This window comes from Camelus dromedarius, chromosome 34 (assembly GCF_036321535.1).
Source record: "Camelus dromedarius isolate mCamDro1 chromosome 34, mCamDro1.pat, whole genome shotgun sequence".
NCBI classification, from domain to species: Eukaryota; Metazoa; Chordata; class Mammalia; order Artiodactyla; family Camelidae; genus Camelus; species Camelus dromedarius.
Genome location: NC_087469.1, coordinates 11,654,086 through 11,678,836, shown reverse-complemented (window position 1 = coordinate 11,678,836; position 24,751 = coordinate 11,654,086). Strand labels below are relative to the sequence as shown.

General features: G+C 49.6%; 1 protein-coding gene and 1 non-coding gene across 5 annotated transcripts in view; one reads left to right on the top strand and one right to left on the bottom strand.

Moving 5' to 3' along the window:
- Positions 1 to 24,751, bottom strand: part of SORL1 (sortilin related receptor 1) — a 147,168-nt gene that overhangs the window by 36,433 nt on the left and 85,984 nt on the right. For 3 of the 4 annotated variants that reach the window (XM_064482157.1, XM_064482158.1, XM_010990118.3), the window contains exons 22-31: positions 21,888 to 22,061; positions 20,248 to 20,361; positions 16,262 to 16,384; positions 14,005 to 14,124; positions 7,993 to 8,118; positions 5,243 to 5,350; positions 4,060 to 4,191; positions 3,023 to 3,154; positions 2,244 to 2,378; positions 1,291 to 1,446 (exon numbers count right to left, since the gene is read on the bottom strand). In XM_064482157.1, the coding sequence (XP_064338227.1) occupies positions 1,291 to 1,446; positions 2,244 to 2,378; positions 3,023 to 3,154; positions 4,060 to 4,191; positions 5,243 to 5,350; positions 7,993 to 8,118; positions 14,005 to 14,124; positions 16,262 to 16,384; positions 20,248 to 20,361; positions 21,888 to 22,061 (1,320 nt within the window). The remainder of the gene's footprint in view (positions 1 to 1,290; positions 1,447 to 2,243; positions 2,379 to 3,022; positions 3,155 to 4,059; positions 4,192 to 5,242; positions 5,351 to 7,992; positions 8,119 to 14,004; positions 14,125 to 16,261; positions 16,385 to 20,247; positions 20,362 to 21,887; positions 22,062 to 24,751) is intronic. The other variant, XM_064482159.1, reaches the window with a different exon arrangement.
- TRNAT-AGU (transfer RNA threonine (anticodon AGU)) lies at positions 16,655 to 16,727 on the top strand. Its single transcript has one exon. It is a non-coding gene; the product is annotated as a tRNA-Thr (tRNA).

Genomic DNA, 24,751 nt, shown 5'->3' with positions numbered 1-24,751 from the left:
TTGGATTTCCCAAGAGCTGCTTGGTGACAATGGAATAACGTCCTCAAATTTCTGAAGGCAGGATATAAAGCTATAGATAGTATTATTCCAAATTTATAAAAAAATATATAAAGAAATCAATGCAGCGGAAACATATTAACTAGGCGATATCCAAAAATGTGAAAGCAGTTTCTCTGGGAAGTGAAAGAACAGGAAATTAAAATTTTTATTATACCTCTTTTTTATTTTCTAAATTTTCTGTAATAAACATGTGCCCCCTTTCTAATTAGGGGAAATGTTATTAAAAACTAAAAGAGCAGTGAATAAAAAGAAGGCCACGCTCAGAGGAACCAGAAGGACTTGGGTTCGAGCCTGAGTCTACGCCGTGTAGTTGCAGGAGCACAGATGAAGTCTCCAAACTCTCTGTCTCCTGGTCGGTGAGACGGGGAAAGGGAACAGCGCTTAGAGCAGCTGACAGCTGCAGAGGGTTCTGATAACAGCCTGCTGGGGGCATCTAAGCCGAGAAGAAGCAGGTCTGTCCAGAGTGCGTGAGGAGCCCCGCTTGGCAGAAGAGAGAAGCAAAGGCAGGCAAGAAGGGGCAGCTCAAACAGGGCCTTGAAAATAGGACTCTAGGGTTAGGGTTTGTCCTCTGGACAAAAGGACACGAGGAAACCGGTGGCGATTTTAAACAGGGAAGAGATGGGATGGAAACAGTCTTAAAGGAGAAAAATCAGACTGCTGACTTAGAGGTTTGCTAAAAAAAAGTTATGGAAACTATAGCAAATGATCATCTATTGTCTTATTATAACTGAGTTTGAAATGCAAACCTGCTGAGGAAAGGGGACAGCTCTACCGGGGATTAAGGGCGTGCCCTGGCGGGGTCTCCCCAGTTACTGCGGCTCCAGCAATGGCCACTGCGCAGACCTCCACGTGCCTCCCTGCGTCCGGCCACTAGATGGCAGTGCTTACCCTTCGTTTAGCAGGATGCCAGCCAACCAGCCAGCAGACTTGGGCTCTGCCCCCGAGAGTGTAATACACACACTGACACCTCCCTGTAATTCCCACTGTAACTTCCTGTGGGGAGGAAGCAAAGGAGAGGCAGCGAAAGACGGGGGGGAAAGCAGGGTGGCCGGCCTTCTCTTGCAGGAAGACCAGACGGCAGTGAGAGACATGCAGTTCTGAGTTCCCAGGGGTCTCCCTGCTCTGGGGGTGAGAAGCGGTCTGGCCACAGAGTGGGGTCCCAGAAGGCAGGACCCAAAGGTCCTCTCCATAAAGCAGGTGCCACGGGGCAGGGCCGACGCCGGGACTCACCGGGGGAGGGGCAGGCTTCCTCGTCCGAGCCGTCTGCGCAGTCTCGGTACCCGTCGCACACCCAGCTGTCCATCACACAGGCCCCGCTGCTGCAGCGGAAGTAATTGGGCAGACACGTGGAGGGCCCGGGCGTAGGGGAGGGAAGGATATGTGAATCTGGGGAAAACACCAAGCAAGGAAACCCAAGATGTTACAAGGAGCATCGCGGATCTCAGACCAAAACGTGACCGAACCCCAGTACGCGCGTCCCAGGGTTAGCGGCACCAGCCCGGGGAGGCCAGTGTCAGGCCCAGCTCTGGACAGCGGCTCAACTAAAAGTCATTTATGAGGGGGCGTCAGAACAGACAGCATTCCTTCCCCTTTTCTGAGGCAGATTCACTTTACTGTGATATTGGATTGGGGCCAATATCTAGATGAGTTTGCTTTCACAGGGTCTCACGCAGGCTGGTGGAAGAAAGGAGACTCAGAATGCAGAGGGCGGGTAGGAGAAGGCCTACCGAGGCCGAACACTGCTGTGGTTAACTCCAGCGCCACCACCCCGAGACGCGGCTCAGACAGGAGATCACCAGAAAGGAAAGGTGTGCCCCTGGCACGTGTCACGCACACGTAAATGTATCACAACACACATCACCCAGAGACCCTGTCAAAATACAGACCCCATGGGAGGCCTCCAATGGAATCAAAGATGGCACTTCTAACAGGGAGCTGCAGGTCTGCACATCTGCAGACCACACTCACTCAGAGGAGCCCCTGTGCCTTGGAAAGCAGGCCCCTGGGGACAGGAGGGACCAACTGCACTGATTTCCCAATGGGAGGGGGAGTAAAATGCACTCAGAGTTACCCCCCACCCAAATCACTGCCTAAGCCAGGCACTGGAGACTCGCTGAATGCCGTGGGGATGGGTGGGAAGACTCCAGTGTGTTCCAGCTGCGGGGCTGGCCCGGGACCCTCACCTCCGCAGTCCTTCTCGTCAGACCAGTCCCCGCAGTCGTTCTCCCGGTCACACTTCCACCTGCTGGGGATGCAGCGGCCATTCTCACACTGGAACTGGAAGTAGCGGGAGCAGTTTGGGGTCTCCGTGGGGTTTTCTGGGGAGGCAAACCACACGGCTGGTCAGTCGTCTGACCTGCCCGGGTGTAAACACAGAGCTCCGAGGACACGCACCAGAGTCCTGGGGCAGCCCATGTGACACTCCCAGAGAAAGATCAGGCAGATTCTGGGACCCAGAGGGAGACAAAAGCCGTATCCACAAACTCGACCAAAGCCCACCCTCCTGGATCCCAAACCATGTTCCCTGACCCACGTTTCTACAGCTTGCAAACAATGCCTGAGTTTCTATCCTGACACTTGACCAAAGGGAAGACCAAACTAGTGATGATAACTGGAGGGTGACAGTGACTCTATTTCCTCGTGGCCTCTGTAACCATTAGTGGGGAGGGGGGAACACTCCAAAATTCTTAGCATAATTCTCCTACCGTATTCCTTATACATAACGTGAACTTCCCCACAAGGGAAAGAAAAGGAAATGGAAGAAACCCCCCTGACACCTGCTAGGGGGCATGTTTCTGCTTTAAGACTCAATTCCTCTCATGCAGACTCAAGAGTGGGCAGGAACCACGGCTGAGGAGGGAGAAGGTCAAGCCGGCGTGGGAGGGGGCCGAGCGCCCCCCCGAACCACAGGCGCCGTGGAACCGAAGATGGGGCTGAGCGTGGCAGAGCGCGGTCTCCTTACCGCAGCTGGCCTCGTCGGAGGCATCGCCGCAGTCGTCCGTCCCGTCGCACTTCCAGATCATACTGATGCACACTCCGTTCTGACACTGGAAACTGAGCTCATCACACACCGTGTGGAACTCGGGGCCTTGGGCTAGAGAAGGAAGAAACATCACAAAATCCAGGTGACTCCCGTCCTGAAGAGTTCAAAGTAGCGACGCTGTTTGTAAACCAGAGGAGAGAACAAACGGCCTCCCCCGAGAGACTGGCTGGCCGACGGGGTCCTTGAAAGCAGAAGTCAGCTGAAGGCCTGGCCCCGGCCACTCAGAATGCGGTGGCATTTGGGGAAAAGGTCTTTAAAGGGTTAATTCCACAGCAATAAGGTCATGAGGGTGGAGCCCCACCTAACAGGACCGGTGTCCTTACAAGGAAAGTAAAGTTGGGCCCAGAGAGGAGCAGCAGGAAGACCACGCGAGGTCACAGGGAGAGGACAGCCACCGCCAGGCCAGGGAGAGAGGCCTCAGCGCAAAGCGACCCTGCCGACGTGTGGCCTCAGACTCCCAGGCTCCAGAACCAAGAAAACACCTGTCTGTTGTTTAAGGCCCCCGGCCTGTGGGCGCCCGCTGTGGCGGCCCGGGAGAGCTAATACGAGTACCTGCCACACGCAGGGCAGTTTGGGGGGCGGGGCTGCAGCGGCGAACAAGACACGGACCTGCCCACGTGCGCACGCCCGTTCCAGCCGGGGGAGGCGGGCTGCAAGATCATTGTGCACAGGGGACCTCAGTGCAGTGAAGACACTGGAGCAAGGGAAGGGGGCCACTCAGGGACGGGGCGTCTATGGGAGAAGGTGACACCTGAGCCAAGATCTCGGTCATCCTCTGTCCTCTCTTTTATCCAGACACCAAGAGCTGACAAGAATGCATCTGAAGCAGCAAATGTGAGTCTTCCTTAGAAAAGGCAAGACTGGACACTCAACGGAGACCTGTAAACTGGACCAAGGCGGCCCACCCCCTTGGTTTCCCCAGGGCCCGAGAGCGACCACCCCCCTGCCCCACTCACAGCAGCCGGCGAATGCCACATCCTCATCTGAGCCGTCGCGGCACTGGACGATGCCGTCACACACCATGGAGTGGAACAGGCACTGCTGGCGGTTCTTACACACAAAGTCCATGAAGCGAGTGCAGAGGGGCTCTGGAAGGGAACGGCAAGGAGAAGAGGCCGTAAGCATCTGGGGCTGGGGGCCTCGCAGGCCCTGGGAGGGTGCACCCTGGCCTGACGCACATTCAGGAGGCAGCAGCTAACGGGCACCGTCGCTGAGGCGTGCTGTGTGCCAAACCCTGAGCTAAAGCACCTGACGCAGAAGCACATCGTTAAGCCCCCAGGACAGCAGCAGGAGAGGTTTTATTGTCCTGTTCTCTAAGCGGGGCACGGGGGATGGAAGGTGGCATCAAGTATGTCGCCCAGAGCACACAGCTGATGACGGTAAAGCCAAAACGGACGCCCAGAGCTGTCTGACGTCAACTCCCTGATCTTATCACTCTTAAAATAATGCTGACTCTCCAATACGGGGGTCGGCAAACTTCTACGAAGGGCCAGTGTCATGGACTGAACTGTGCCTGCCCCCGGCTTATATGCTGTGTATCTGGAGACAGGGCCTTTAAAGACATAATCAGGGTTAACGGAGATAAATAAGGATAAAAAGATCAGCAGGACGGGTGTCCTCAGAAGAAGAGGCACCAGAGATGCAGACACGGAGACAATGCCGCGCGAGGACCCGAGAGAAGACACCTTCCGACCCGCCCCGGGGTCTCCAGCCTGCTGTTCTCAAGGTGAGTGTCACTGACTCGCAACCACCTTTCTGGGTCTAAAGAAAACGGGACAGAAAGGGTCACCCGGCCTGAAGATGCTACCCGAGTGATAATGAGCAACACTGGTCAAAAGAATAAAGTGGGAGAAATAAGTGTCCGGGTCAAAACCGTGGGTCGGTTCATAGGACACACAGCAACCGAACAGTGGTGACCACTAACCGTGCCCTAATTCCACCATCGCTGGCCACATACCCCTTCTCCTTGCTCTCCTTCACCCACACCAAGCCTCCCTGCTGTGGCCAGCCTCTCGGAGTCCCAGTCAAGCACCCAGGGTCACCTAACCGCAAGCAGGTACTGAGGAAGTGAAAGGGTGTAGTCCAGTGTGTGCTGGTCCCCCCACCACGGCCAGGTGCCTCCCGGTGGCAGGGCCTCACCGCAGTGCTGCTCGTCGGAGCCGTCGGAGCAGTCGTGCAGACCGTCGCAGTGTTTGCTGGACGGGATGCAGGTGCCATTCGGGCAGCGGAATCCATTGCACTTCTTCTCTGAAATGCATTTCAATAAGAAGGATAAGGAAACAGGCAGACACTCATGTCCATTATGGGGGACGCTTAAATGTGTACCACACCCACAGGCACAATTAGTCAACAGCTATCACAGTCGCCAGTGGGTACACAGTGGGACCCAGCAATGGCGCGTTAGAAAGGCAATCTACCTAAGCAACTGTAAAATAATGGAGGTCCGAGGTTATTCACTGCAACACTGTCTGTAACAGACTGAAAACCACCTACATATCTATCCATCAATGGGGGGCTGTGTAATAAATTACCGTGCACTAGAACGCTAGACTGTTACAAAGGGATCCAGGAAGCACTCTGTAAAAACACGTCCTCAATATAGGACACGTGATAGGTGGGAAAAAACAAAGTACAAAACAACGTGCGTAGCATACTACTTGTGTAAAACAGGGCAAGAGTACGTAGTATATTAATATTTGTACATACGCACAAAAATATTCTGAAAGGAGAGGACCACAATGTGGGAGCGCTGGGCAGATGGGGAGAAAACCATTTACTGTTTACCTTTATATACTTTTTCCATTTTGAACTATGTGACTGTGTTACCTACTCAAAAAACTATTTTTTTAAAGAAAAGTAGAAGTGGGTAGAAAAAAGAAAAATATGAATTCCGATTATAAACCCTGATTTTTTTTAAAGCTCTCTGAAATCACTCACCATCTTAATTCTTCAGGAATTCTAAACCAAAGCCCTTTTGGAGGAAGTTTGTCCCAGAAATGTTAAGAATCTTAGGTCTCATACTTAGCACAGAATCCTGAACACCGGGTCACCCTTTCTCCTGAGCAGGAAACTACTGCCGGACATTACGCTTAAAAATCACTCTAGCAGGTCAGTTGCAAACCCAACTCCTGGCAGAAAAGCTCCAGGAAGATGAGGTATAAGGCAAGAAAATGTGTTTTAATCCTGTAAAAAGTCATCATTTCTGGAAGACTATCCAAAAAACGTCAAGAACAGTAAATGGGTGCCGTGAGTTGGGGAAACAGTCACTGTCACTCAGTATAAAAAGGTTTCTCAAAAGTATAAATAACATGTATACTACACGAGACAAACTTCCACTCACTCAGTTAGTGAAAACACCTAAAATGTACAATCAAGGAAGACCCGGGGAAACATACACTCTGGTGCTGAAGGAGATCCTCTCGGTATAATCACTTGGAAATGAAATCTGTATACACCTAACAAGAATCATGAAGACTGAGCAGAACCTTTGATCCAGCATGTCTATACTGAAGAACGAACCCCAGGAAGTATCTCAAAGGAAAACTAAGCCTTCATTTCCAAGGACATGAATAGCTTTACTATGCAGAACAGTGTAAAACTGAAATTACCCAACTGCCCGACCAGGAAGTGACCAAGTAAACTAAGAACAATACAAAGAGAATACGCACCTGCCGTGAGAAAGCTAACTACAGCAACACACAGACACGCGGGAAAGTCTTTGCCCAATACTGTGTCGTGAAAGGAGCAGAGTATGGAACAACACGTAGACAATGACCACAGCTCCGCGAACATGAGGGATGCACGGTATGAAACAACAGCAAGTGTGTCTATTGGTCTCCACCCTTGGTTACAGGCATAAAGCTCCTAGAAACCTTATAACTTTCTGGGTGACAGGAGAGTCTTTTGTTCTAATGAGGTGACTCCTGGACACTGTTAGGAGGGGGACTGGTCACCAGAGAAACCATGCCAGGATTAGAAGCTTGGAGCTCTCCACCCCACCTCCCACCCTCCTGGAAGAGGGGAGAGGTCAAGACTGAGTTAGACATGGATCATGCCTATGTGATGTGACCCCCTAACCCTCAAAATCCCAAAAGTCCATGGTCCAGAGCGCCTCCAGTTTGCTGAAGACATGGAGGAATATAGCCAGGAATTAATAATAACTATACCCTAACCTTTAAAAACTGTGAATCACTATATTGTATACTTGTAACATAAATATTGTACATCAACTATACTTCAGTTTAAATAATATATTGTAAAATACATGAAGTTTTTAAAAAATATTTGAATAAATAGAAATAAACCTAATTACCTCCCTCCCCCACAAAAAACAATAATAAATAAATAAATAATTTTTTAAAAATTCAGTGTGGAAAAGCATTTTATATGCTGTGTGTGTGTAGCAGCTATTCTGTGGTTAACTTCTATTGTGAAGGTGACCGACTCCCTCAGAATTCTTTTAAAAATCAATTATACCGAAAAAGTTCTTCCTTACAAGTGGTAAGCCATTTTCCCAAAGGACCAAAACAGAGACCTCTTAGCCGTAAAATACACCACTTATACGGGAACTGCTGGCTAATTCCTAGCAGAGTACTGGCAGTGTGACCGTATGTAGTGCCCTGGGAGGGTTAGCGGGTTTCTGTTTCTTTTCTTCAAAGTTGTTATGGACAAGCAGTGACGCAACCTGCTCGCCCAAGAATCAAGACCACAAAACACAGGGTCCACGGGGCAGGGAAGGGGCGCACGGACGTGTGGGCTGGCTGGCGGTCAGGGTGGGCACCCAGGCAGAGCGGGACTCCCTCCCATCTCCTGGTCCATCGGCTGCCTCTTTCCCTGAACAGCAGACACGGGAGAAGCTCCGGGTGGGGGGCCAAAGCATACGTATTTACCGCAGTTGACTGGGTCCTCGTCAGAGCCATCCTGGCAATCCATGTCACCGTCACACGCCCACCGCCGGGGGATGCAGTGCCCCTTGTGGCACTGGAAGCTGGAGGCCTCGCAGGTGTGGTAGATGGCTGCCCGGGAAAGACAAGGGAAACTGTCACAGCCTCCCTCACCTCCGCTCCCCCATCAGCCACCGGGGGCGACTGGAAAGCAGGCTGGTACCAGGTCATTGGCATGAATCCAAGTGTCAGCTTCTCCTTGCCCAGGAGGCAGGCATCTGGGGCCGCCCTGAAGGTGGAGTGCAGGCTCGAGTCTCTGGGTTTACAGACTTTACACAAGCACATGTTAAAAAATCCCTCACTTTCCTAACAACCTATGACATAAGGTTATCCAGCTTTCACAGGTGAGAAGCAGGCTCAGGAGACGAAGAAGCCTGCCCACCTTCACAAAGGTAACCGAGTCACAGCACCAGGGCTGCCCAAGCCCAAAGCCTGGGCTTTCTCCACTCGACCCGGCCACTTCAGCTTCTCACTCACCCAGATTCTGCAGGATGAGGTGAGGCAGCGTGCGCTCAGGGGACTGCGTTCTAGACCTGGTCCGGCCACTGTGTGAGCGGCTTCAATTTCATCATCTGTATTGATATCTAAGGGCCCTTAGAAGTTCCGAAGGGCCGTGATTTTATAATTCTAAATAAACTACCCAATTTCAACTATGGAAAAACCTCAGGTCCAAACAGCATAAAAGACATATCCAAAGTCACAAAGAAAGCAGCCTCCAGAACCCAGAACGGTCTCACTTTCTGGATAGTCAAGAGCCATATCCACCAGCCAACAATCCATGGCGTCCACTACCATCAGTAAGAGGGAAAAAAAAAAAGGCAAGCGAAACAGAGTCACTACTATAAATGAACAGGCTCATTTGCATACATGGGCTGAGGCCACCTGGAAGTCATTCAGGAAACATCTCAAAACCTCGGCCAAAGACTGGTTCAAATACAGCGTCTGCCTCAAAGCCAACCAACACGGCTAACCACCTTGTCCATCAGATTTCCCTTCCCTCCTCTGACACAGAAAGCAGTCTGTCTGTTCATGGCTGAATGAAAGCCAGGACCGCCCTTGTTGACAAACAGCACAAAATAATGTAACCAAGACTGTCGGGCTCTCTGTTGGTTTAACTGTGTGGACAGGACACGTCCTCACGACAGAAGGAGGCGAAACAAACAAAAGCGGGTTGTTGAGTGCAAGCCACAGTTATCTATCCGATCAGCGCGACTCAAGGGTTGGGAGAGTGAGCTTCCGGCGCCCTCCCAGAATTTCTACTGAACTTGAGGCTGGTTTTTTTTTTTTTGCAATAGCCTAAAATACAAAGCACCCGGCTTTTCAAACCACTTTAAAACAAATGGTGGTCCACTATCTGTTGTCTTATCTCCCCAAACACCAAGGCTATAGCTGGTAGCATGCAAGTAAGTCTACAGGAAGTTTCCATATTTCACAACCTTTGGCACTCAGGATTCATTCAACATCTTGTTAAATATACGTATCCCTGATAAGAGGAGTAAGTGTATCACGCATGTTACGTGAGCTTTGCCCCAGTAACAGCCACTGTCTGGAATACTTTTGATTTATTGCTTTTACAAATCTGACAGCCCTTTAAGCCTTGCTCGCATTCATAAAAGATCCTGTCGCCTCCACACAATGCCCTACTGAGGTCCTTGTCATTATGCAGCCTCCTCATTTCACTTTCGACTGAAAACAATTTCAGAGTGCGAACAGAGCTTCCAAATGACAATTCTGGGAGGCATGTTTGAGATCTCCAGATTCTATCACAGAAGCTGAGCTGAGAAAGACCTAATTAATTTGCACAGTTTTACTCATGTGGCCAGGCTGGGACTGGAATGCTTAATACAATCTCTGTTTCTGAATTTTCTGCCTGCTGAGTAACTTACTAGCTCTCTGACATTGAGTGTCTGGTGAATAATACGTGCTTAATCGGTGATTTTTTTTTTTTAATTACAAGGTGGGAAGAGATGGACTTTAATTCAGACTAAAGAACTTGGGGAAGATAAGGAAGAACCCTTTGCATAGCAGGACTCACTGTGGCTGTAAGATCAGAAGGGCTAGTGGGTAAACGATCAGGAAATCAGAACATCAGGGTTCGTAAGAGAGGCCACTCTCCTCCAACTTAGTCTCTGACTTGGGACAGAGCTCTCCCGACTCAGGAAGACCCTCTGCAAAAGGCATTAGCCAAATAAAAGTGGGGCAGAAGAGATGAATTAACTACATGACAGGAAAAGCAGTGCCTAATTATAAAGCACTGGACGATCAAGAAGTGAATGAGGAAAAAGTTGTGCTAACATCAACACAACTTGAATGAGTAACAACGTAGCAAAGCCACACAGAGCATAAGAAATAGGATGCTGAAAAATAGAAGGCAGATATGGGAAAAGAACCAAATAGAAATTCTAGATATAAAAAAAATATAGTCCTGCACCTGCAACCCCAATGTTCATAGCAGCATTATTTACAATAGCCAAGACATGGAAACAGCCTAAATGTCCATCAGCGGATGACTGGATAAAGAAGAGGTGGTATATTTATGTGATGGAATACTATTCAGCCATAAAAATGACAACACACACAATTTGCAGCAACATGGATGTTCCTGGAGAATGTCATTCTAAGTGAAGTAAGCCAAAAAGAGAAGGAAAAATACCATATGAGATCACTTATATGAGGAATCTTAAAAAAAAAAAACAAAACAAAACATAAATACAAAACAGAAACAGACTCATAGACATAGAATACAAACTTGTGGTTGCCAAGGGGCAGGGGATGGGAAGGGACAGACTGGGATTTTAAAATACAGAATAGATAAACAAGATTATACTGTATAGCACAGGGAAATATATACAAGATCTTGTGGTAGCTCATAGTGAAAAAAAAATGTGACAATGAATATATACGTATGTTCATGTAAAACTGAAAAATTGTGCTCTACACTAGAATTTGACACAACATTGTAAAATGACTATTACTCAATAAAAAAATGTAAGAAAAAAAATATATATATATAGTCCTGGACATAAAACCAGCTCAGTGGATGAGGGAAATAGCTGATTAGATTCAGCTGAAAAGAGAATTGTTGGACTGGAAGAGAAGTCTGAGGAAGTAACTCAGCTTCTAGCCCAGAGTCATAAGGAGACAGTAAATGTAAAAACAGGAGGCATGAACGTCAGAACAAGACAGTCCAACAAATGAATGGCCGAGGGTGCTGCTGAACTCGGGGCCAGAGAAAGCAGCCAACAGACAGAGCTGACAGATAGTGGCCGTAATTTCCCAGAATCGATGAAAAACATAAATCCTCAGATTTTGGAAGGAAAAACACATAGGATAAATAAAAATTATTCCACACCGAGGCAGGTAAAACTGCATAAAAAAACAAAAACAAAATGCAAAAATACCTAAACATGAAACTAGAGAGAAAAGGATGTCAGACTGCTGTCTGAACAGGTTAATCTCACAGGAGAATTTAAATCAGCACCAAAGAGGCCAGAAGGAAATGGGATAATTCTATCAAAATACTTCAGGGAAAATTACTACACATCTAGAAATCCAGGTCCACCTGAATTCAGTTTTGAGACTGAAATAAAGACATGTTTATATAAACAAAATGTCAAAAGGGTTTCCTACTCACAGACTCCTGCTGCAAGAAACACTGAAGGATGCACATGGGAGGGAAGCAGAGGTTAAGTGGCAGGCAGGTTCCTCTAAAGAAGTTTTGTTATTAAAAAACACCAACGAAGACTACCTCTAGGATTTTTAAGATGTGAAACTAAAATACTAAGTATTTCATGTTTTAAAATACTAAATATGTACTAAGTACGTCACTACTGAAACTGTGGGCAGAGGCTCGAATCAAAGCATTCTGAAGTCCTTGCTGGTCTAGGGGAGGGGAAAATATTAAGAACACGCATAAGATGTCCAGGGCAACAGCTAGAAAAACAGAAATAAAAGGTTTAAGTTCAAAAATCAACACAGCGGGGTGGGGAAAAGGAAACTCAATCCCATGGAAAGCAAAACAGGGTTGGGTGGGAGGAGCCAAGAAAACGCGGGGCGCAGACCTTGCATGCGAGCTGAGGCTGACGGGAAGTCAGCTGGCCTCGACCCATTTTCCTTGGCTTTGCGTAGGACTTAATTTATTAGCCCAGGAAATGAAATGCCAGGCCACACATCTTCATGAGGCTCACATCTGACCTCTGGCTATCTTGGGATGACGAAGGAGGAGAATCAACTTTAAAAGGTTTGGAAGAAGAGCCACTGGAACAAGGCTGCAGACATGGTGCGGGCACTCTACATTTTCCCCAGGAAGCCCTGCCAGAGGAAACCAGAGGTAAACCAGGAGTCTGTGGCAAGCCAACCTGTCGAAGGAAAGTTAATTCACCCTGGGGGGACCGGCATGTGCAGCTGAAACACAAGTCTAACAAAGGCAGTTGTGCTAATAAGATGGTCAGTCATCCTGCAACTTACACGCTGAAATGCCCAGGGGCACCCCTACTTTATCGACCAATTATCCAGCCAAACCTAAAGGCTCCAAACAACTCTCATGTGCTTCCTGGGCTGATGGTATTTCCTTTGTGGACCTCGGTTACTCCTCCTCCTGCAGCCCCGTCTTGTATACAGAAGGAAGCAATTAGCTGCAAGTCCTTCCAGAAGCAGGGGTGCAGACACTGGGACTGCACCAGGAAGGGTACAGGGGAAGTTTACAAAAGGGTGGGTTCTGGTCACATCACAGGGCACCCTGTGTGACCTAGCTGGCATTTGAGGAGATCCATTCACTCCTTAAAGCCACGTAAGGCCACCTCCCAGCTAAAGTGCGTGGAGGGCTGCAGGTGTGTAAAATCATCCAGTCAATGAAGGTTCTCTGAACACACACTCTCCAGGTGCTGGGCACTGGGACAACATAAAGAACCACAAGGCAGACCATTTCTGCCCTTCACAAACCAAATCTAAACCAAAGCAGAACAGCTTTGCATTCAAGTGTGGGGCATGATAACAGATTTATCTTCTTTCCACTTGATTTTATAGGTTAGTAGGCATGCTCTGAGCTCCCAGACGTTGGGCAGTATAGGGACAGTTGGGGTACTGTGGGGTCAAGGGGGATTAAGACAAGGGATTTGAAAGTGATTCAGTTCACAAGAGTGGAGATCCATTAACAATGGATGGCAAAATGAAGCCCGACTTGCCAGACCTGCCCTCGCCATAGAAGGTTAAAGGAAACATCTTTGCCTCCATCGCTGGAGGCATTTAAGGTAGAACCGAATGACAATTTCTAGAGAAGGTGGCAGAGAAAATTTACTGTCAGGTAGTGGAATTTGTTTTCCTTCCTCCACAACTTCCCCAACTCCTTGCTTTCCCCAAGTCCACCGTAATGTACATGGCCCCTGTTCATTCATTCATTCATTCATAAAAAAGAGTGTAACAAACATGAATGAACCTATCACCCAAAAGAATTAGAACATTATGCCTGCCTTACACCACTCAGCCTTCCTCTGGTATTCTCATGCTGTTTCCCACTTTATTTTCAATGAAATCTCACCCAAAATAGATACAAGCACATTTCAAATTTTCACAGTTTAGGAGACCCCCTGATGTCCCATTCCAGAACATGAGCTAGTTCACTGCTACTCAAAGCAGGGTCCCCAGACCAGAAGCCAGTCTGCAAACTGTTACTTGTCGTAGGGAAGTAAGAGGCTTGAGCCACAATGCAAATCAATTCTATCACTCAGGACACTGTTCGGTTAACATTTTTTCATAGCAAGACTTTCTCGATGAAGGAAGCAGACAGTTGGTTAACATTCTGACACAAGCTTGCCATAGAGCAGCTCTCTGAGAATCAGTGAACTCGCTGGTATCACAGGTCCGTTTCTTAGCGCCTAGACTCTGCGATCACGGAGGGCCGTGATGCTGCCCAGCACGTAAATGGGTACGTGTTGCTCAGAGAGTCCGGGAAATACTGACCAGTACAGTTGGCTTCATCAGACCAGTCCCTGCAGTCGTTGTCCCCGTCACACACCCAGGAGGAGCGGATGCACATGCCAGAGCTGCAACTGTATTCATCACTCCGGCACTGGTGCATTTCTGCAGGTGAGACCACAGACAAAGATGTGAGGACAAAATTCTGTCTTTGATGACAAACCTCCTAAAGGTTAGAGATGCACCCAATATCCTCACGATTGCTGATTATCCAGGATGCATGCATGGAAAGACTTGAGCCAGGATTGTGAGACTGTCATTGAGGATGGTGTCTAATCACAGCTGGCCCTCTGTACGTGTGGTTCAACATGGTTGGTTGAATCCAAGGATGCAGAACTTTTGGATAAAGAGGGCCAACTATGAGACCTGAGCATCCTCAGATTTTGGTAACCATGGCAGGTCCTGGGCCAGACCCCCTGTGGTTACTGAGGGATGACCACAGTGCTGTGAACGGGGTGTAAGTGTGCCGAGATACTGACATCTCGCACTCTGGCCACACTCTGGTCTTGTCCATTTATCTTGGTGCACTTCACAAATACCATTTTCCATGCTTCTCACAATGGGAAGAAGGCTGGGAAGCAATGCTCTGGTTGCCCAGAAAGTCAAATTTTCAAGAAACAGAAGACTTCCAGAGACAGAGACTGTGGTTTCAGAAAAGGAGCAATGAGAACTCCGAGTGTGCCGACCAATGTAAAATGCTCAGCTCAGGGAAAGCGAGTTCAGGGCTGAGCTCCCCAGACAGAGGAAAACACAGCTGGGGACTTTCTGTGGGCAGGGCTCCAGGATGCCGGCTGGTGGGCTGTCTCTAGAGGGGTGGGGGGTCTGAGGCAAGTGAACCAGGGCAGCCCGACCAGACGTGAAAGGCAACTACACCTGCAACCGCTTCTGCAGCCCTGGGGCTGTCAGCAAAACAGAACTTCCAGGTGGAATCTTCCACGAAAATAGGAATAGCTGAGCCTGGGGCTCGGGTGGGTCAGTGAGAAGCTGATGGTGAACTGGGGAAGCAGATACCCATGAGGAAACAGTCTGGAGACTTACAAAGAGGACCTGAATCTGAGGAAGGGACTCTCTGAGACCTCGAGATGGACTTAGGATACACCAGCATGAAGGGGTCATGAGCAGAGAATCTGGGGGACTGACGCCATTTAATGATCAAAGCGAGTGTCCAGCGAGTGAGCAAGAGAAACACATGACCACGTGGTGTTTCCTTCCTACGAGAGCAAAACCAGCCGCACACGTTGACCATCTGACTGCAGAGTGGGAAATGGGAGGGACGAAGGAAAGCGATGAAACTGACAGGGGGGTATGGTGCAAGGACAAGGGCACAGGAAACAGGGTTCCAGTCCCCAACTCTGACACAAACTAACTGTGTCACCGTGAGTAAGCCCCTGGACTTCTATGGACCTCAGTCTTTTCATCTGGAAACCAAAAGGACTAAACTAAAGAATCCTTGCCACTCCTTCAATTCCAACACAACATTTTTCTAAATAAAAATTTCCATCTAGAAAACAGATGCTCAAATGATGCTTGTACCATCTGCTGACGTCTAACAGGGTTTGCCGAATTAAACTGGTTAAAAAAAAATAAGTTCACCAAGGTAAGCTCTGTGTCTTCAGAAGCTAATCTCACAGCTGCCCAGAGGTGTGGACCAAGCTGTACAGCTGTTAATAACCACGTGAATTCATTTAGAAATCTTCCTTACTATCACATCCATAGGTACAGCATCCCTGCAAGGTAAAGCAGGGTCCATCACTTTATGAATGAATCAATCCTACCACGTGGATGGAGGTGGTGGACTCATGGACCCACTACAGATTCCAAAATCCACAGATGCACAAGTCCCATAGTCAGCCCTCCACATCCACGGATTCAACCGACCACGGATCATAAACTTAGTGCCTGATCCACAGTTGGTTAAATCTGTGGATGCAAAACCCGCAGATACAGAGGGTCCATGGTAGTTGGACACCATCCTCCATGACGTTATGTCCCTGGTTACAGTCCCTCTAGGCATGCGTTCTGGATAATCAGCAATAATGGGGATACCAGGTGCATCTCTAACCCTTAGGAGCTCTGACATCAAAGACAGAATTCTGAGCAATTCAGCACAGCTAGGGTCATAAATCCCACAACAGCTTTCAGAAACCCTCCACTTCCAACCTCTCCCCCACTAGTACACCCAGGTGAGCAAAGGTGCAACGCCCCTCCCGGAGCAGGATTCCTGGACATCACGTCCCCTTACCACAATGACTCTCATCGCTGTTGTCGCCACAGTCATCCTCAAGGTCACACTTGTAGGAGAGTGGGATGCAGGTCCCAGACTCCTGGCAACGGAACTGGGTGTCCGGATCGCAGACGGTAGTAGCTTAGGTGGGAAAGCAATGATACACTCATTAGGTCCAGTGAATCCCCCCAAGATGCAAACGTCCACTGCAAAACCAATTTAAAAAGAGAAGGATAAACACCAAGGATTTACTGCCCAGCACAGTGAACTGTATTTAATATCTTGTGATAACCTATAATGGGAAAGAATCTGAAAAGTGTATATATTTACAACTGAATCCCTTTCCTGTACACCTGAAACCAACACATTATTGCAAATCAACTGTACTTCAATTAAGAGAGAGAGGGGTGGGGAGGGTATAGCTCAGTGGTAGAGTGTGTGCCTAGTATGCACAAGGTCCTGGGTTCAATCCCCAGTACCTCCATTTAAATAAATCAGTAAATAAACCTAATTACCTCCCCCAAAAAGAGAGAGAGAAGGAAGCAAATTTTAGTTGCAATTTTAATTTCAACAACAGAAATGAAACCTAGACTTACAGAAAAAAATAAACCGCATTAGAGCCTGAAATTTACCGCCAAGGGAGATAAGGGCATATCTCTCCAGGGTCAAGTTTCAGACCAAAACAGAGCCAGGAAAAGTGAGAAATTGTCGTCTAGCTGGGAGACAGAGTGATGGGCCAGGTTACCTCCTCATACGCCCTCGGACGTGACGATGTCTTCCTAAATAAGTGGCAGAAATACCTTTATCTGGAAGACCACCACTAGGAAGCCCAGTTTCACGTGGGAAGCTGGCCCCACACCACACAGACGACAGAAGGAGTGCGGGGGTAGAATTCTGCTGAAGGAACAGGGGCCCTGCAGTCAGGCAAGATGAGGTTTCAAATCCTGGCTCTGCCTCTTCCTCAAGCAATTAACTGTAACCTCCCAGGAGCCTCAGTTTCCTCCACAGTAAAAGGAGGATAAGGTGATGTGAGCAGGCATGTGTGATGACAGAAGGACTTGATATGGGTCTTAATTCTGCCACCCACGACCCACTTCACCCAGCTGCGGTGCCTCCATCCCCGCTGCGGTGGGATGGAGATAATACCGACCCTCCTGGCAGGTGAAGAAGAAAGCAAGCCTGGGACCAGAGCCCACGATTAGGATGCACTTCTAACAGGCTCCAGACAGTCACTTCTCTTCCCGACCCTCTGCACTGCCCTTCCACATCAGAATGCGAACACAATCAGACTTTTCTCTCTCTTCTAAACAGAAATGATCTGGGTTTAAGCAGAATCCCAAGAGCCCTCCAGGAAAGGCTCTGGGAGAGAAGGCTGCTCTCAGGAGCAGCCGATCCATGCAGAACGACCCCGAATCCTGAGATGTAGGTGGGGGCGCTGGGAAGAGAAGCCAGCAGCAGCCCCGCAGTCAGCCGTCCCGCAGCTCTTATTTGAAACTCCATTTCTTCCCTGTAACTGAGCTTGTGGTGGGAGGCAGGGGATGAATGCAGAAGTGACAAGACCGCAGGGGACTCGTGTCAAAACCTCACGTGCTTGACAACCAACCACGCGGCGTAGGAGTCTGAGCAAGAGGAAGGGAGGTCTGCCGACAACACCCCTCCCGTGTCTGCCTTTGTCGCCACGCCTCTCCTCCTCCCTGGCAGCTGGCCGGATGCCTCATCTAACTTCCCGGACAGCGGTGCCCAGTCCCGGCCTGTCCCCGTCCTGCAGCCCTGCCCGTGAACAGCGTGCCTCCCACCCTCACAAGCACTGCCCCCCTCCTCAGTAAGGGAGACACTCAGGAAGGCGCAGGTAAGCACCACCCCCGTGGCTCCCAGGCTCCACGTTTTAACCCCTGCGTCCCTCACCTTCTCACCTCTGCCACGTCTGACCAGTTGCTACCCAAGCCACGTGGAAATGCAAGAAAGCAGAACAGAAAGCAAGTCTCAGGGTCTCGGGAAGGTCAATCCTGGCTGACTCTGGCACCAAACCAGGAGGAGGTCAGAGCCAGCAGCACACTTCCCCCAGAGAAGCTCAAACTGCACGAAAACCCATGAGGCCAGCAGCAGAGTTCATGGGCTGAGGGCTGGGGGGCGGTGGGGCTGGGGGGCAGGGGGGCAGCACTGCCTGGAGATGGAGGGAGGTCTTTCTTGCAGAACACTGAACCAATCCGAGATCCCAGCTTGTCCATCCAGTGGAAACCAAAGCCCAAGGAGGAATCCTTAGCTACTGGACACAAGGTCACCTAGTTTCTCTCTCTCTGCTTCCACTTTGCCTGATCATGTCTGGGCAATTTTCCTGCAGCATGTTAATTCTAAGGAGGTTGGATCAGAGTCCTTTTGGCAGAAAAGAAAAATACCCAAAGAGGTCGGTGCTCTCCCCCATCTGCCTTCAGTAAGCCCTTCTCCCTCGGTGTAACGGCAACCACTGAAGCCGAGGGAAAATGAGCAAGGAAAGGTCTGGTAGTGACCTCCTGTGAGCCAGAAAGGGCAGGACACGGGAGGGCAGGGCCCAGGTGGGTTGACCGAGTTGACCGCTTCTAAAGATGCCCTCCGGGAGGAGTGGCATGGGAGCCCCCAGCAGGCTCACAGGACGCTGAAGAAATGCATCCGCAGAGACGAGGCCAGCAGGCGGAGCCAGGACCCACCCACTGACCTGCTCTGGCAGCACAGATGGAAAACGAGCTTCTGGATTCCAAGGGCAAAATATGTGAAGGAGAAACCTCAGACTGGTTTCTGGCGTCCCTGCTCTGCTGGCCTTTCTCCCATCTAATTCCTTCTGCTCACAGCTTGTCTTTCCAAAGGCAGACATCTTACCACATCATTTTGATGGTTCCAAACTGGTCTTCTGATAAAGTCCAAAGGTCCTTGCTGCTCTGGGCCCCATGCACTGGTCCAGCGACCCCCGGCCTCCCTGCTCCCACCCAAGTTCTCAGTCACCCACTCCACTCTCCCGCCCATGCCCCACACACACTGACCTCTGGGCTTTCATATGTGCTGCTCCCTGGCCTAGAATTTTCCTCCCTCCATCTCTGCTTGGTTCACCTCTACTCACCCATCCTAAGCACCTGCCCAAGTCTGACGTGGGTGCCCTCATCGCTCTAATATGACTGGCTGTTCACTCTTCTGACCCCACTTCAGACTGTAAACTCTGTGTCCACTCTGATCACCGGGACATCCCCAGGCCCAGCACAGAGCCTGGAACAAAGGGCCCTCAACAGATACTTGTTGAGGGAACACATGAACACATCACTGACCAACAAGCAAGGCACCTCCTTAGGAGAGGACGTCAAAGTTACTAAAAATTAAATGAAGAAAAGAAGGACAAATCTGCAGTACGTAGATTATCCACTACAGTTACTTGTTTGTCATTAAACCCTGCTCAACAGAATCACGTACTTTAGTACTAAGACCTTAGGAATCACACAGTCCGAGGATGACGTTTACACACACACACACGTCCATGGCCCCATGTTCCAGGCCCAATGAGAACAACCTGTCCTGTGCCTGGCAGACAGCTGGCATCAGCAGGTTGGAGGTGTCAAGGTAACACCTGTTTTCCAGCTCCAAAAGGTTTCACCCTGAACTTACAGATCAAGTTCCGCCCCCTGGTCAGCTGCCCCAGGTCACCAGCTCTATTACAGAAGAAGAGCCACAGTCTGAGCCCAGATGCCCCGACTCCCACGTCAGCTCTATCTCAGCCACGTGATGCTCACTTGTACATCTCTTGCGACGAGCCCTAACTCACACGGGTTTGTTTTTAGACAATCACACATATCTCATCAGGTGAGGAAATGTGTTTCCTCTGCTCTCGAAGTCCCATCTGCTTACACGGGCATCACTGCTCACGGGGGGCCCCCAGCCAGCACCCTAGACTGGAGCCGCCCCGACCCCAGGAGGCGCTGCTCAGCCTCACGAGTAATGGCGAGTGCCCAGCATCCCCAGAACGCAGCCAAGCGGGCACTCACGGCAGTTCCTCTCGTCGCTCATGTCCCCGCAGTCGTTGTCAAAGTCGCACCACCAGATGCTGTTGATGCAGTTCCCGTTGCTGCACCGGTACTGGTTACGGAGACAGGTGCTCCCTGGGCGCCGGGGGAGGCGGAGGAGAAACAAAACCAGTTACCACTCCTGCTGGACCACAAGGCTTTCTCTTGCGAGTTCCCATTTGTCCTCTTCAAATAACAGCGGGCGAGGGGGACGCCTCGCACACAGACACGGAGGGAAGGAAGCATCCGACGAAGGCCTCCACCTTTCCGCTTTTAATTAAAATGGAGGGAGAAGAGGCAGCTAGCAGTGTCTGAGGGGGTTACAATGATGGAAAAGGAGCGTGACGGTGCCGCCGGGTCTCAGGGGTAGGGATAGCGCCCATCAGCGTTACACCAATTAGACAAAGGACTCCTTAATGGACTGCTCACACAGCAGCCAAACATATATACTTTTATATCCATAGCTCTGTATTATGCGGAGACGATGGTCGTATATATTCAGTTTTTATCAACCAGGTGGGTTACGGAGATTTTCTTTACCTAGTCTTGAGGATTTTTTTCTACCCCAAGACTTCTTCCGAGCAAGCAGTTATTACTTCCTCACACAGAAAAAAATGCACTGCTTAGTAAAACGGGTCAAGAACGCGCGATGACTGGCCTCCTGTTTGGACAACCAAAGGCGTTCTGACGGGGATACAAAAAGGCCCTTTTCTCCTCGTCCTGGAATGTAGTGCTAACTCTGTTTATTCCAGACAGCTTCGAGACGATGTCCAGAGGCAGAAAGAGCCTCCTGTGTCTCAGAAGACAAGGCTCATCCTTTTTCCACTTGTATTTCTTAAGAGAGACCAGAAGGCTGCTCTGCGGGTTTCACCGCCCTGGACTAAGAGGCTGCTCTGAGAAGGGTGGTTATGATGACAAAGCAAATACAACCTCGAGAATAAGGAAAAGAGGAATTCGGGCCACGGTCATCACCTGGGCCCTTCACGGCAAGGCCCCCTTCAGGGGCCCACCTCCCTGACAGAAATGGGAGGCTGGGGACTGGTAAGGGGGAAAACTAGACAGGAGAGAAAGCTCTAACCATTTTCAGAGGGGCAATTCTAGAATTCAAGGGGCAGAGGCGTGAGGCTGCGGCAGCCAGCTGGCCACACTTGGGAGTAAAGACTCGAAGCCCTCTGCCGCTTCGGTCTGAAAGTTCGGACATTTCCAGGCTGGCAGGGGCGACGGGGAGGATATTCTGGGTCAGATGAGGTGAACTTCGAAGGAATCCAACCAGCCTTTACCCAGATCAGGGCGGTCCAGCCTACAGAAGCAGGAGAGGCTGGAGAATGTGGATGCGGGGTGGATGAGGAGGAAGAGGTGGAAGGAAACAAGAGGAAAGCCTGCATCCTCTGACACTAAACCCCAAAGCAGCTCTCACTGTTAAACGAACAGCGGAGGCCTGTTCCGGATGAGGACTAAGGACCACAGGTCTTGGAACCTGAACCAGGATATCTGCATCTCAAGGGTTTTATTTCTACCTCGAGCATTTTCAACAACCCTAAACGTGAGGGAATCGAGGGCACTGGGACGGGGGACAGAGGGAAGGTGGACAGGATCAGAGTAAGAGAATGAAAGGCACGTACCTTCCTTGACACATGTGTGGTTCTTCAGCTGATAGCCTGGAGGGCACTCACACATCAGGTCCCCAGACGGGAGGATGCTCCCGGACACGCCCTCTGGACACCTGCAGCTTCTGCTGTTGTTGGCCTTGGGCAGGCACAGCAGGCTGCACGGCCTGGACACACAGGCGTTGCTCCCTGGAGAGGAGACGGACAGTGGTGGTACCCGGGTGAGGAACACCAGGGGGCGCCAGGCAAGGGCTGAAACCTGGTGCAACCTCCTCAGCTTATAGACCCGACGACGCAAAGCTCAGGGACAGAAAGGTGAAGTGGCGAAGTGGAGAGCGGGAGCAGGGGCCTGGGCACCAGCTGGTCCTCCTGAGAATGTGGAAGCTGGCTGCTGAGACACCACAGAGTGCCTGGAGGGGCTGGGAGAACAATCCTTCTGCGTGGGTGTCCTAGGTGGCGCAGGGCAAGCCAAATCGTGTGCGTAAGATCAGTTTGCAGAGTCAGGAGAACGAAGCTGACTTATGGAGAGAAAAGGACAGCACCGGGGACCCGGGAGAGGGAGGGGGAGGGAGGGCGGCTTTGCCAGGCCCCATCGGTGCACCTCCCATCTTTGGGTTCCTTACTATCTCCCTCTACTCTTTGCATAGCATTTGTTGAGTCAGCTTGACTGGGTTTCTGTACCGTGTGACCCAGAAACCCTTAATGAGCACATACACCTGAGCAACGACACAGCTGGACAAAAATCCAGGTCTGCCCTTCAGAGTCCTTTGTGCCAGAGCACAGCTGCTGAGCTCAATGAGGATCCAACCGGAGCGCTTACTAGGCAATAAATCCACATCAGGACTAGTTAACGCTGATCTAGCCCCCCATTTCCAGTCTTTTCTCTGGTTCAGCTTTCCAAAGAGAGTGCCAGCTAGACTCCACCTCCTCCTTCACTGCACTCGAGAGAGAGAAACTTCGTGGATGCACAGTGATGGAAAAGGTGTCTCCCTACCCAGCACGTCTTTCTGAGAAGGAGAGAGAGGGTGCATAAACCATTTCTAACAGCTCAGGATGATAGAGCTATCAAGCAACATATAAGCCACAATTAAGAACGCAATTAAGCAATTAAGAAACATATATTTTTCCTTTGGCCTGTTGACTACTCATTAAAACTGGGAAAAATCCACAGTCGCTTTGGTAAAACTCCACTGCTGACAATTCATCAGTTGTGCCATCTCGTGGACAGAGAACCCCACCGGAGTCACATCCAAGCAGTCTGTTTCCATCCAGCCAGCACTGGAGCTATGCCATGCCTCTCCTGGCCTGCAGGTCAGAGAACAGGGCTCACTGGTGACAATGAGTGTGGAAGCGGGTGGTGACAATACACTCAGGAGCCTGGATGTGCTGGCACTTCGTCGGTGTGTAACTGGCAGGACACATAAAGATAAAAATCCCGCTGACAGAGCAACAGTTGTTGCTTTGATGTTAAGGATCCAAGAGTTCAGGGCATTACCAAACAGATAAAACACACACCCACGGAGAAGGAGCTCTGTGATGAAACATTGAAAAGGGTTCTGCAGGTGACTTCATTCACCCTAAAGGCTGGGTCACCAGCGTAGAGCCATCTGCTGGCTGGAGCAGGAATGCCAGAGATCAGTCCTCCCAACCTGTCGGCAGGCAGAGGCAGTCCCTTATCTTGCTTACACCTGCCACGAGCTGCAGGACCGAATGCAGAGCTGCCAGTAACCAAAAGCAACCCCAGACGGATCTGGACCGTGATCTTTGTGTTCAAAGGATGCCCTATTATTTGACGCTCCAAGAAATTAAACCATAGCAGAATATTTTAAAAATACTCGACAGTATACCACAGGGAACTATATTCAATATCTTGTAATAACCTTTACTGGAAAAGAATATGAAAACAAATATATGTATGTGTATGCATGACAGGGACATGGTGCTGTACACCAGAAACTGACACATTATAACTGACTGTACCTCAATTAAAAAACAATTTTTTTAAGTACTCGACAACAGGAGTATTTTCACATGGGTTGTGTCTGTAAAATAAGGCATGAACATTTTCACATGTGGGCCAAACGTTCCCACCCAAAGAAGCAAGAGACAAAAGCACAGAAGTCAAGGTGAGATGCAGTACTTCAGGAGAGTGGTGGAGAGAGACGTGTGTGAAGCTGCAGTCTGAGAGGCAGGACTGGGGACAGACCCCAAACCAAGCCGACCGAGTCCCTGACCCCAAGAGGTAGGCAGGACAGGAGCACGTGTGCTGGTACAAAGCCACAGAACAGAGAATGGGAGCGTTTGTCAGAGAGGAGCTGGGAGGGCATGGAAGAACTCAGCAAAGTCCCAGCAGGACAAAGCCAGAGACCCTCACACACGATGCCCAGTCTTGGGTGAACACGGTGAGCCTGTGAAGAGCGGACAACTGACAGCCTTCATCTCCAAAGATATCCCTCGAGAGGACCAAACACTTCCTACCATATCTTCACTGCCTTTTTCAGAACATTTCCAGACTTTCCCCTTGGAAAATTCTTCCAGAACCTGTTTAGGAGTCAAAATTGCTATTATCTTGCTTAACTATCTACAACCTGCTGAACAATCATCAAAATCAAATCCACCTCATATAACGAATATTTGCCCTCATTATAGATACTTTAAAGCATGTGCTTCCTGCAGGCTCTGAAGGAGAATTCCAAGACCTCCAAGATATTTTAACCCATTGCTGCAGCAACTGAATATATTAACTGCCGTGCAAAGTAAGCTATTTAAAGAAAAAGCTCTCTTTGTGCAAAGTAAATTCCAGTAAAACTATATTAAAAAAATCAATCAAATATAAAGACAAAAAATGCATCCGTTTATAACCAAATATTCCAAATTGA